The 14232-nt window shown below is 40.1% G+C and overlaps 1 protein-coding gene across 3 annotated transcripts in view; it reads right to left on the bottom strand.

Annotated features, from left to right (window-relative positions):
- lrp8 (low density lipoprotein receptor-related protein 8, apolipoprotein e receptor) overlaps nucleotides 1–14232 on the bottom strand; it is a 214811-nt gene that overhangs the window by 12890 nt on the left and 187689 nt on the right. For all 3 annotated transcript variants that reach the window (XM_059340547.1, XM_059340549.1, XM_059340546.1), the window contains exons 14-15: nucleotides 7500–7641; nucleotides 2534–2686 (exon numbers count right to left, since the gene is read on the bottom strand). In XM_059340547.1, the coding sequence (XP_059196530.1) occupies nucleotides 2534–2686; nucleotides 7500–7641 (295 nt within the window). The remainder of the gene's footprint in view (nucleotides 1–2533; nucleotides 2687–7499; nucleotides 7642–14232) is intronic.

Below are 14232 nucleotides of genomic sequence, written 5' to 3'. Positions count from 1 at the left end.
AGACAGTAACAAACATTGTACAGTAGGGAGATATTATATAATTATTATTTATATATAAATAGTGTCTGTCTTTTTATTCTGATCGCCAATTCCATTTCGGATCACTTTTTTTGTGTTTCAATACAGCACATAACAGTAATTATGAGGTTATCAATAGTCACGTTTTCATGGAGCCTAATATACCAATTATAATCGGTTATAAAGCCCAAACAGAATAAAAAAATAAAATCTGTATAAACCCTTAATTAGAACAGCAGAGGGGTAGTTTAAACCTTTTCACAAACCGATCAAAAGAAAAATTGTACCATTTAAATTCTGAAATAGCATAATAGCAACATAAAAATGGTCGTGCACTGCACTGAACAGACGATAGATATATGACATCATGGAGCTGATCAAACGGGTGAGCATTTATTTTGCGCATGTTAGGATTAAATGTGTCAATGCATGTCAAGACCACGTAATATTAGATCATATTACATGTTCCAACAGTTGTTCCATATTCCAACAGCTGACCTGAAATCTTCAATTGGAAAGACTTCAATCAGAATTTTATAATGTGCATATAACACCTTCTATTTGTGTAATTAGACAACCAAATGACGGCATAAAAAAGTGATTTGATTGGGCATTTCTAAATACATTCCTTAAGGTTTTATGGTTGCTGCAGAATTATTAAGGCTTTTCTGCAAAAATAGACAAGAGGCATAAAGCAGACAACAAGAGGAACATACTATAAGAGTCCGCTTTATCAAACATTAATAGGAGCTCAGCAGAAATATTTTTATTGCATTAGGAAGTCCAAAATATTGTGAGCGCAAATGTTCTCTCTCTCTGCATGCTCAATGGCCATGTTCCCTCTCCCGTCCTTTCTCAGAGGGATTCTCTGGATGCTGGCCTACATACATCATCATCTCTCTTTCTCCTCACCTGTGCAAACATGTAATGCAAAACAGCACGGGTCTATTAAGGATACCAAGTTAACAAATGTGGTGACTGCAGAGGCTGGGGACCGGCTGAGTGGGGGAAATAAGGTCGGTGAGATAATGAAGGAGTGCTGGGAGCACAGGTAAGATGGGAGAATCCCCGACCTGCTTCCCAAGATAGTGTTACATTAAGCACAGGAGTCAACATCCCTGAAGGAGTTGGCTGTTGAATCAATCATAATTAGTATAATTAGTTTTGAACATGTTGCATTGTTGAAGGCTGATAGTGGTGGATACTTGAGGTTTGTTTTTGTATTTTATATATTCAGCATTTACTGTTTTTACTTTAATGGCAATCTTAAAAAGGATTCAGTGGATCTTCAGGGTCAAGTACCTACAAATCTAGCTCTAAATATCAAGAAATTAGTTGGTCTTGGTCTGGCTGTGCTGAAAGCATTTGGAAGAAATATCCTATCTTTATTCAAGAGCATAGATTTTCAGTTTAAGAGCATGATTTTATTCCTTTTCAGTGAAACAGCTCCTTCTCGTGCTCAGATTTATTCTCCTCATGCTCACATTTTGTGCTCGCACTCAGATTTCTGCTGCTTTCTTACAAAATGTGTGCTTGAACTCAAAAATCACATGCTTGTGCTCACATTGCTTCTTCTTGGACACAAACATTTCGTTCGCACTCAAATATGTCCTGTTCGCGCTCATATCTAGAGTCTGCACTCTCAAAACTTATGTACACACACTCATAACAAGCACATCCTCTTAGGCTGAGGTAACTGCTCGGCCTGAAGGATGTCCCTCCCTGCACTTAAAATAATGTGTTTCACCAGCCAATAGGGAGACAGCTAGAGTGTGGACCAATCAAATGACGAATGTCGTGTATTGGGTGCGTTCTTTCGCCCCTTTTGAGAGCTCTGTAGACCGACTATCGTCTGTTTGTAAAACTGTTTCTCTCTTAAAATACACCAATTTACCATATAAGCCAGCTATTTGAATCGTCACCTATTGAAGACGCCAGCATATTTATGTATAATTAATCTTAAATAATCCTTAAGAGTTATCATAGTTTAGCCTTTTCCTAATTTTATATTAGATATAATATTTTTTTTGTTATTTTATATACTATGAATACCCTAATCGATTTAGCAATGTTACGATAGTCAAATGGATAAGGAAATTGCTATCTATTGCATTTTAAACCATGGGATGCTGGTACGCATCGCGGCCGCAACAACTCTTGCTGTATTTTATATTTTGATTTTAAATTTAAATTTATTAAATTTAAATTACAAAGACCGAAAAATAACCTCAGTTGAAATTTTTTTTATGTATCAGACTGGACACAACAATATACTGAAGAGTTTAAAGTGGAACATTTATTTAAAGATCTGTATTAATACTAAATTATGAGGTGAACTCCTTTTAGCAGTGTTAAGAGAGTGAAACCAGTTTAATCTCCGTATGGCCTTGCACTCCATCATCTCACTGTGATTAAAGTGATGTAGACTTCATGTGACATTACTCGGCACAATCCCTTGAGTTGAGCACGCTCCAGGACTCTGTGATTTATTGGTTTCAGAGTGTGACCGACTTACCTATAGCGCAGCGCCTCATGTCTGGACCCAGCTCCATGCCATCAGGACAGGCACAGGTGTACTTGGGAGAGTGGTCTGTGATCTGGGGGGCCTTCAGACAGAGGTATTCACAGCCTCCATTCGGCAGACTGCCCATGTTGCAGGTATCTGGGGCTTGAAGGGCACAAGCAGAAATAAAATGATTAAAATGGATGAGTTTGTACAATTCCCCTGACAAATATGTGATACAAAATCAAGGTTTATTTTGTTTCCAATGGTTTGGTGCCTTAAATTTGCATGGAAAACTTTCAAATAAAGACATTTTATAAACATTTGCTACTTTCCCCCAGTTGTGCTGTTAATTGAAATCTCATGTCAGCTCCAAAGTGATGAGCACAGAGGTTTACATGTACTGTAGACTTGAATAGTTAAGAGGGTTATTAAGAATTGAAGACAGAGCCCCAGTTTTGGGTCTCGGTCAACATCTAAAACATAAAAGCAAGGTGAACTAAATTCAACCTTTGTGCCTCACTGTCAAAAGTTGCCCTGGTGTCCTGAAATGTGAGTCGAAAAGCTAAATATTAATATTATGATCTATTAATGGCTGTAGTGGTTATCACTGTTGCCTCCCAGCAAGAGGGTTGCCGGTTCGACTCCGGCCTGTGGCTCTTCTGTGTGGAGTCTTCATGTTCTCCCCGTGTCAGCGTGGGTTCTTACTGGGTACTCCGGCTTCCTCCCACAGTCAAAAATATGCACATAGGTTTAATTAGTGACTCTAAATTGCCGGTAGGAGTGAATGAAAGCATGATTGTCTGCCTTGCGATAGTCTGGCGACCTGTCCAGGGTGTACCCCGCCTTTCGTCCAATGGGATTGGCTCTAGCCCCCCGTGACCCGGTTAAGGATAATGAATGAATGATCTATTAACCATCAATTTTGATCTTCAGACCAAAGCAAATTTTAACCCTTTGAATGCCAGTTGTTTTTGTTTTTTACTTTTTACCACAGTTAAGAAGAAAATTTTAAAAATATTTTCTGTAAACTAAATGGCTATTCCAAGTCCCTTATGAAGCGGGACCATAAAGATCGGTGCACCTCGAGGGGAGCACGCAGGCAAGCGTCTGGTGGCTGGGCCTTCGTCCACGGGGCTCGGCCGGGCTCAGCCTAAAGAAACCATGTGGACCCGCTGACCTGTGAGCCCACCACCCGCAAAAAAACAAATAAGGGTCGGGTGCGCAGAGAGTCGGGCGGCAGGCAAAAGAGGGGACCTGGGCGCGCTGACCCCCGGCTCTTGGGACGTGGAACGTCACCTCGCTGGCGGGGAAGGAGTCTGAGCTTGTGCGGGAGGTGGATCGTTACCAACAAGAGATAGTTGGGCTCACCTCCATGCATGGCGTGGGCTCTGGAACCAAACTCCTGGAGAGAGGCCGGACTCTCTCCTTTTCCGGAGTTGCCCAGGGTGAGAGGCACCGGGCGGGTATGGGGATACTCACAAGTCCCCGGCTGAGCGCCGCTGTGTTGGAGTTCTCCCAGAAGAACGAGAGGGTCGCCTCCTCGCGGCTGCAAGGTCATGGGAGTTTGCTAGTCCAGTCTACATGTGTTTTGTGGATTTTGAGAAGGCTTATGACAGTGTCCCTCGGGGAGTCTTGTGGGGGGTACTGCGGGAATATGGGGTACCGGGCTCGTTGCTACGAGCTATCCGGTCCCTATATAACCAAAGTGAGTTATGTTCGCATACTCGGCACAACGTCAAACACTTTCCCGGTGGGTGTTGGCCTCCACCAGGGTAACCCCTTGTCTCAGATTCTGTTCGTGGTCTTCATGGACAGAATCTCAAGGCGCAGCCAGGGGAGGAAGGGATCCGGGTTGGTGACCTTAGAATTGCATCTCTGCTTTTTGCCGATGATGTGGTTCTTTTGGCTTCATCAAGCCAGGACCTCAAGCACGCAGCTGGCTGGCTTGACTTTAGGGCAAATACTAGACCCCAAATTTAGAAACGTCAGACAAGGGTTTGGAATATTGTTGTAGTAGACAGTATCTAATCAGTTAAAATACTTGTACAACATACTAGCTATAGATGTTTGTGTAGCATAGTAAAAAACATATAAACTGGATGCTGGGAGCATATTTTCAATGTTATTTAGGGAGCTATATTTAATTCATGACCTATTTTCCGGTGTAGTGAAGATATGCTTATGTTAAGGCAGGGCTGTTTAAACTTTCTTTTTTTAATCTCTGCACTCAAATGAAAAATTTACATGTAGTTTCCCAACCTAAGACTCAGCGTCATGGAAAAATATTGCTTCTCTTGTCATGTGGGGAAGCACCAGAAATAGGTCAGGTCGCGGTCGATTCTGCCTCCTGACTTGTGCGTAGTTTTAAAGAGCAGCACATCAGAGGAATCATCAACCGCCAGGGGAAGCAGCAACATCGCTCACGACACACTGCAAGATTCTAATAAGCAGGGAATACGGTTGTGCTCGGCGTACAGTAAATCAGCATATCAAATATGTAATACGAACAGCTGTCTAAACGGAACTCCACATTTCTTCTATACCTGCCTTCATTATTAAAAAGAAATGAGGTTCTTTGGGTAAAAGTAAGTCTTTGAAATGACATGACACATTATGACAACACATTTAAATTCTATGCTGGGGGAAGACGGATAGAAGAGTGGAAGAGGAGATGAGAAGAGTGGAGAAGGGGAAAAAATATATCAAAGAACAGAAAGGGAGAAAGAAATAAAATATGATAAGGGAAAGACCGTAAAGGAAAAGGAAATAGAAGATGGGAGAGAGACGGAGATAACATTTCTCAAAAATGATGTTCTGAAGTGCAAAAACTCCAGTGTCCCCTTCTCCTCCTCTGCACTGCCTCCCTTAGGTCTGGAATAAGAACTAAAACACCTTCAAAGCACAGCTGGTTGGACAAAAAAATAAATAGATAAATAATAATAAAAAAGGCACAACAAAGACAGGATAGGAAGAGAGGCTGCTTTGAGAAAGTGTGTCAAAAATTGAAGGCCGTCAAATATGGCTCCAACTGATTCAACATGTGTGGAGGTGTGTTGTGGCAACCGATTATTAAGTGATGAGTTTCCATTCTGGGCTTTGTTTAGATTACCATATTTTCTGGCAGGAAAAAAATTATTTGAAAAGCACGAGAGGAAGATTAAGCATTGAAAAAAAAGGGGGCAGTGCAAATTGCTTCACTCAAGGTCACATTTTATCGAGGATGTCACTTATCAGTACTAGTAGAATCCTCACAGCACAGCTAGAATTCATTCAGTGTGTCTTCATTTAGCCTGGTTAGCCTGGGTGTTTCATGTCTTGCTTTTGTTGGTATTTTGGAAAAACATGCTTAATTCTGTGATATCTCTTTGAGCAGAACTCTTGATTTATTAATGAGAGAATGCAATTAGCTCCCCACTGGCACTCAGACAAGACTGCTTTGAGCTCTGAGTGAGAGGAGAAAACAAAGGATAAAAACACAGACTCACACCAGCAAATTGATTGTGCACACTTTCAAACACACACAGACGTGCTTAACTAGCACGCACACAAGCAGGTGTTCGTTCGCACACCTGGGAAAGCATCCATCCTGGGAAAAACACTACATCAAAACACATCATTTGACACGCATGGCACACACATCAATCTAATCACACACATCAGGCTATGTGTTCATCATTCCAAACAGTTTTTTTATAGGCAGATCATTTGGTCCATACATGTATAATTCAAGACTTTGTTACCAGGAAGTGCAATGTTGAAAGGATTTTTTGCTGGCAGTGGTTGAATGCAACTAAGTACATTTACTCAAGTAATGTACTTTCTATTTTTATTTTATTAGTAGTTAAAATGAACCCTTCTTAAGCAGCAAAATGTTACTTATATAAATGCTTATAATGCAATAGATTTAGTATATACAGTACTGTGCAAATGTCTAAGGCAGGTGTGAAAAAAATGCCTAGAAGAATAGATGCTGATTTGAAGGCAAAGCGTGGTCACACCAAAAATTTATTTGATTTAGATTTTTCTTCTGTTCACTCACTTTGCACCTTGTTAATTGATAAAAATAAACCTTTAACATCTCTAATTTTTGAAAACATCTTTATCTTACAGAATTTTTTTTCACACCTGCCTTAGACATTTGCACAGTACTGTATATATATATATATATATATATATATATATATATATATACATATAAACACTGTTAGCTGTTGGTGGTTAGCACTCTCGCCTCACAGCAAGAGGGTCGCCGGTTCACCTCCCGCCTGCAGCTGTGTGGAGTCTGCATGCTCTCCCCATGTCAGTGTGGATTCTCACCGGGTACTCCGGCTTCCTTCCAGTCCAAAAACATGCACTTAGGTTTAATTGGTGACTCTAAATTGCGGATAAGCGGTTAAGGATAATGAATGAATGTTGCCCATTTAGTTGGAATAATTTTGTTTTCAGGCACAGTCCTCTGTTAATTGTGGTTTCATTTTCATTGTGACATGTTTGGAAGATATTGATTAACAGTTTTGAGAAGATATACACTTTATCTGTCAAGAATAAATCACATTGTCACAATCATTTCATGGAAAGAGGTAAAAAAAAAAAATGTATTCCAACTTTACGGGCGACCATGTATAATAAGCATTGCCATGCTGCATAAAGAGTACTTTTACTTTTAAATCTTTAAGTACATTTTGATGCCGATACTTTTGTTACTTTAACTTAAGGAAGGTGACATGACTTATTTATTGGTTATAGTTTGTCGTTGGGTATGTGCTGATCAAGTCATCATTATACTTAACAGACTAACACTGAGTAAATATTTAAACGCATGGAGCAAGCATGTAACGCTCATAATGCCCAATCCTCAATGCAAGCACGTCATCTGAAGCTTCTCATCTCATCAGTTGAATGTGTATTCTACTGTCCTCAAAATCAAAAAGGTCCAAACATGTCCATGTTGTATCATTGTTGCTGCATGTCTTACCCTTGGGCTGCCTCTGTTCATGAAACACCACCAGGTCTAGAGGGTTGTTGAGGTGCTCTGCCACCTTTGCAACCTCGTGTCCTGTCAGTCGGTTGGCACTGTATATTGCTTCATCCTCCAAGTCTGTCCAATATATGCGATCCTGGATAGAAAAAGAGTGAGAGTGAGAAAAATAATAATTAAAAAAAACAAGAAGAAAGCTGAAATATCTGAAGACCAAATGTCTCCTCATCAGTTACTTCTGAGACAAAAACTTTTTCATATTTTGGTTTGTGGATTTACTTGACAGGAGAGGCTCATTTTAAGGAGCTTTGTTATGCCTGGGGTAACTTTGATTCAATTTTTAATTGAAGGCATATGAGAAATGACAGGTTTGAAGGCAAGAACATTATTTATTGAAACAAGGTTTAATACATTGCATTTTAATCAAGAAGAAGTTTAAACAGACTGAATAAGTTACTGTAATGGGGAATGTTCTATTTTAACTTTATCCTCTGACATTTTGAACCCCCAGCACTCGATCCTGACATTCAAATAATACTGAGCAAATAATACTTTGACAATATTATAATATAATGCTTAATGAAAAAAATAATACAGGACTTATATCCACCGTTATGAATAAAGGAATGTCTGTCATTTTATGTATTTACATGCACTTTTGCCAGAAATTATTATTATTATTATTTATTTTTTAAATCACAACATTGGGCACCATCGATCCGCCATCAGCCATTAGTGATGGTTAGGGATCTGGAGCAGCAACTATCTGGCACAAAACTGCTACAACAACACTAAAAAGCCATCTACTGGATGGTAGATATAGAAACACTTTACTGTTTCTACCTACTCTACAAGAGCCTTGTGTAAAAGAAATCAGTTGCCCCTAATTCTTTAGAAATAAATAATACTGCCGGCCCTGACCCGTGAGATCATTCTCAAATTTTTCACTTCACCTTCTTTCTCCATTTCTCTTCATCTCTTTAACACCTCCTCCCAATTCTCTTTAGTGATACTACTGTACAACAAGATATTCCATGCAAGTGGTTATGGCACTTGGTTTCCATGGCAACTACAGAGCGCTCCATCTATGAAGACACACATCAATTAACACATACACAATAAATGATAGCAACAGGCAACACACATGCGGCGAGATCACAGGAAGATAAATAATAAAGGATGTAGAGATAATTCAGGAGGATGGCTCCTATAGGCATTTTTTTTATTAAGCTGTGGTTGTGTTAACAGTTGTGTAGTCTTTTTAAAGGGCAAGGACCTGTAGGGGTCCAGCCACATATTTGTCTGGTGTGTCTCTGTGTGGTTCAGTCAAAGCTGTAATCCATGCTCTCCATTTGTGCTGGGTTATCAGCGGACTTAACCTTTCTCTCACCTTCTCCTTTTCCATCTTTCACTGAGCTTTCTATCACTGCATCTTCCCTTCACTCAGATTCAGATAACCTTTACTCATATGACAGTGGTGCTGAAACAATGAAAGACAAATATCAACCATGATGATAGAACAAAATTTATCATTCCATCTCTCCCTTTGCCTTTCTGTCTATGTGGACTTGTTTCTCGGTCCTTGTCAGTCTCTACCTCTGTTTTTCTCTTTCAATTTCTCTCCTGTCAGTCTCAGTCATTTTTTTCTTGCATTGAAAGCTTCAAACGGCAATGCAAACCTGAGAAGGTCATTGCTCTTCACTGTAAGATCAAGGTGAATCTACCATGTGTCAAAGAATAAGCTCCAACTTGTGCACGTGCACGGGAAAGCTCTGCCGAACACATGGCGTTGCATCATTTCAGAGCTGTCTGTGTCAGTCTGCAACTGTCAGCGGGTTGAGGCTGCATCTAAATGGATGTGAAATCTTTTTAGGGTCAAGGGGAGAACAGCCCTTGATTATTTTGTCTGATTTTGTCCCAGAAGTACCTTTTGACGGCCCTTTTTTGACTGACACTTGTGCCTGATGCAGCCCTGGTGCCTCCCTCATGCTTAGATGCCACGCCAGAAAACAACAAATGAAAGCTCAGACAAAGCCAACCCACTCAACTTTTGAAGCCTTTGATTGTTTGGGTTTGATTTGTATTCTTTGTTGTATCAGCCCAAGTTATGAAAAAATAATGTTATGGCTGTGTTGAATCTGTTTATAAATCAAATGACTTTAGGAGACAGTTTGTGTTAATCTCCAATAAGCTGCAGAAGAGTATTAAGGCCTTTTCACATGCATAGCACACCCACACAGGTGATTTTAGTTATTTTAGCTGATTAGGCCTCTTATCAGCACTGTGGGTGTGGACAGATAGGGCTTGACTGACATTTTCCTCACTGTTCTATTAAGCCTGTGCTCACGCAGGCTCCAGTTTCAATATTCACTCCAATTATCATAATTGATCCCTGTGTGTCTGATGAAATCAAGAATATGTGTCCTGTGTTGGTGGCAGTAACAACCAGCTCCGGCTGACTTTGACAAGCAAAGCCACAGTGTGTATCGTCTATCACTCAGTTCAATATTTTCCGTATTATCAGAGGAGGTTTTCCTTATCTGATATGAGGGTCAAAGGACAGAGGGTGTTATATGCTGGGGAGAGTGTAAAAGCGCTTTGAGGCAAATAAAGGCATATAAATTAAATACAATTTAGTTTAATCAAATCTCAGTTAAATGTTTGGCAATGGTTTTTATTGGTGCTGGGTGCATTGCAATTTCAAATGACTTAAAAGGCCTGGCCAGCATTTAAAACTGTGAAATTTGCAATAAAATCAATCACTTCTGATGGAACAACCGTCTTGACAGTGTTGACCTTTGAGGGGACGGAGAGTCAGAGAGTCCAAAATAGAGGAAGTTATTGAATCTTATTAGCTCTGCTGCACCATTCGCTTTAATTTAACCTCCTGCTCCAGGGGAAAGAAACAGTTCTGCAGAGAGTAACAGTGCAGACAGCTATGAGACAGGAGTCAATAGGACAAATGTGTTTTTTTAAAATAAACTTTAAATCTATTGCCCAATTAATGGTCAAGCTCAGATAACAAGCTAATGTTTTTACTAAATGGCTGTAAGCTAATTCTCTCTCAGGGTTTTTTATTTTCCCTTTGAAAAAATGTTTTCCCTTCAAAATGTTTTTATTGGAAGAAATAGCATACCCTAGTGAATAAAATGCCACAAGAAACTCTGGAAGCTATTGTGACTGACTAGCGTTAGCCTAGCTTGACTGGCTAGCGCACTAACCAACATCTACAGTAGTTCAACAACAATCTAAACGAGTAGCCTAAGGAGGCTAAGAAGAGGCACAACTGTGTCACATTATTGGGGTATAACACACATGCAGTGTAAATGGAGCTGTGCTGTCTTTTTTCTGCTCAGCTACTATTCGGGAGTGCTTGACCTGAAAGAACATCTGTGGTCTATGATCTATTCACCAACTATTGAGCCTTTCGGCAGGTGCAGAGTGGCTTTGCCTGTGCATGAGTTGTACCCTATTTAAATGATGTCTTTGAACCTGTTACTTCCCCTCTTTTCACCTCCCTTGCCTACGAGTAGTCACTGTATGTACAAAGTTTCAAGCCCCACCTTTTTCATTTCATGTCAATTTGTGGTATGATCGCAGCTTTACTTTGTTGTAATGGAGGGACAACTTTAGTACCGTGAGATCACGTAATTCCCAGCAAAGTTCCACCCACCTTAAACTTGAGCAGAGGTCTAATCAAATGGAAGAAATGAAAACACCTGTGTGGGTGTTCAGGGCTTTTGAAACCTCTTTAAATCCTCCTACGGTGTTGAGTTCATGGTATAAGGGCAAATTCCTATCTTAGTATCACTACTCGTCTTTCAGCCCGACTGCGTTTATTTCCATGCCAAACTCATCTCTTCTCCTTTAAGAGGGGATATAAAAGTAATGCAAGTAATGCAATGATACTTAAGCCAGAGAAAGAGAAAACATTACTCTCTGCATGCATCTGCAATCTACATTTCCACAGGGCTCGGTGTCTAGGCAGGGGGTGGACACTGACTGGAAGTGTTTGTAAGTGTGTTTTTGGTGGTGGTGTGTTCAGACTTTGATTTAGGAACCCTGTGTCTTTCCTCTGCAGAGTTAAGAAACGTTAGTACATCCGCAGTGATGTAAAGTTTGCAGAGGATAAGCTCAAGTGGAAAGACTTTTACTGTGTATCAGCCAGGAATATAAGAGGCCATGTGCGGGCCATAATACACACTTTAAAACTCACACTGCTGAAAAGAGTTTTGTATGGGTGTGTCTGTATCAAAAGGAATGCCTATGAGGGGAAATGTGACTGCATTGGGCAGCAATTAGTGCTCTCATTCACTCCTACGACCAATTTAGGAACTTCTTTCGACTGCAGCTTGGAGTTGGAGTACCCAGAGAGGGAACAACAAGCGAGCTGCACATGGAAGAGCTGCAAGCTGGAGTAGAACCGGCGACCCTCTAGATGTGAGGCAAGTGCTGACCACTATACCATGTGTAGTCCGCTGTTACAACCCTGTTAATTCATCCGTAGCCAAGTGGCCGTAGGTGCACTATGATATTTTTCACTAATTCTTTCCATTTTGATCAATCTTCTGCAGTTGCTTTATACCGTGTCATATTCTTCAAACTTGCAATATTCGAGAGCCAGTTCTTTCTAGGTCTTCCTCTTCCTCGTTTTCCAGGTACTCTGCCATGTTTGAGCATCGTCTTTTAATATCTGCATCCAATGTCCATGATTCACAACCATATGTCAGGTCAATGCCGCCATAGCTATCGCAATACGACACTTTAATTAATAAAGTAATTAATCTTAATCTTCCTTTCTTCGACTGAGTACAAGTCACTGTTTGATTTCTGAGATATTTGAAGGTGTCTACTTGTTCAAAACTTGATTTGAAACCACTATTGGTTATTGGAGCTTGATATCTTCCTTGGAAGTTACCGTGATTTTACTTTTCTCATGTAAATTATGTCCATGATATTTAGTTCACTATTGTACATGACCAGATAGCCCCATCAAATCCTCCAATTTGACAAACTGAAACCAGGGATTTTGTTTGGCATTTTGCTTTAATCAAAATAGTTGCTGATTTATTAATATGGCAATCAACAAATCGATTAATCATTGCAGCAGGATTCAGCAGGACAAAGATGCCTGAAAATATCTAAGTCTGTATGCATCTAAATGACTTTCACCTCTCTTGTGGCATACAACCAAACCTAATCAACAAACAAATGCTTTTGTAATCAACACCCATCTAGTACTAAATGATAGATACCTTATTCTTTTTATCACCATTTTCATGGTCAATAAATGTTGCACGATTACCTGGTGTAAAATATGGCAACTGGGAGAAATTGGGCCAAGTGAGCAGTTTGACACGGACCTAGAACCTGAGTCAGAAATGCTCCCTTGAGGCCCATTCCCAGATAAGACACAAACTCAATTAAATGGACAAAAAAGGTTCAATGTTGACAAACTCCGGAAAAACAAACTTCCCATTATCGGCCTGTTGGGACCGGGACAATCTGCTGCACTGCTAAAGGATTTTTAATTTGGTCTGTATCATAACCAGAACCGAACAATGGCCAGAAGAGCTGAGAGCTATTAATCTCGAGATGAACTTTCACTGGCTGCCTGAAACGTTGGTTTTCTTCCTCGTTTTTTACACATCCGAGCACACATGCAGGCACACTCAGCTGGACATGATGGATGTCCTCTCTTCCCTTTGCTTCTCATCATCACAGTGTGTGCAGCAAAGAGAGGAATGGAGAAAGCACTTCCTACTGATCACATTTCACCTCCCACTTTCTTACCCTCGTCCTCGCTCCGCTCCACTCCGCTGTGCTGTGATTCCCTTTTCCACCTTCCACATCATCCATACTTGATGGGCTCTAACAGACTGACTCACTCCTGCTTCAATAAATACACCCAAATTAGTTTCATCGATCCCTGTGCTCTCCTGTGACTCTACACTGGTCAGCCTTGAAAAGATGATTCCTTCTCTGGGTTTATCTTGCCAGTATACCTTTAAAACATCTCCATCTCTCATTTTTTCTCATCCAATCTCTCTTCTCTGGCAGTTTTTTCAAATATGAACAACTCTTGTTAAAAAATAACAGCAAATACTCACATCCTGTGCTTATATTTGGCTCCGCAAAAATCTAAAAATACATTCACAAGATGGCAATCAACGACCAACATATGTCAACCACGAGGCAGAGATAAGTGACGACAGACCTATTTTTCTGGATCTATCTAGCTTTGGAGGTCAAATAAGGACTTTAGCATCGAGTGTGTGTTACAGGTAGAGACCTACAAATACTGCCAAATGATTGCAGCCGATCCATGCCAAGTCCCAAAGTGTGAAATTGAAATTAAAAATATATATTCATGCTGTATTTCGAGGTTATCATTACCTTGTTTTATTTTAATTTGTGCTCAGCTTCTTTTATGCTATTCAAGCAAGCAAGTTTAAAACTTATTTTCCCCTGAAGCCAGGTTGCATTTTTTAAACTTTTATTAGCCTGACATTTTCTTGGGATAAAGACACTTCACATCTAGCTGGCTCTGATATATTCTAATAAGGCAAATACCTCACTGTGCTCTTGTATATTTCAAATTGCAAAAATGTTAGACTTTTCTTGACTGTCGGTGGAAACCTTTAATACCCAGGATATTTGGCTGCTTAAGAGAACCCTTACTGATCAAGAAAAAAAGGTTATACATTTGAAAAGATTGCATTGAGCCTCA

This window comes from Centropristis striata, chromosome 9 (assembly GCF_030273125.1).
Source record: "Centropristis striata isolate RG_2023a ecotype Rhode Island chromosome 9, C.striata_1.0, whole genome shotgun sequence".
Lineage (NCBI taxonomy): Eukaryota > Metazoa > Chordata > Actinopteri > Perciformes > Serranidae > Centropristis > Centropristis striata.
The sequence above is the reverse complement of the archived record's forward strand: the minus strand, read 5'-3'. Positions and strand labels throughout refer to the sequence as shown.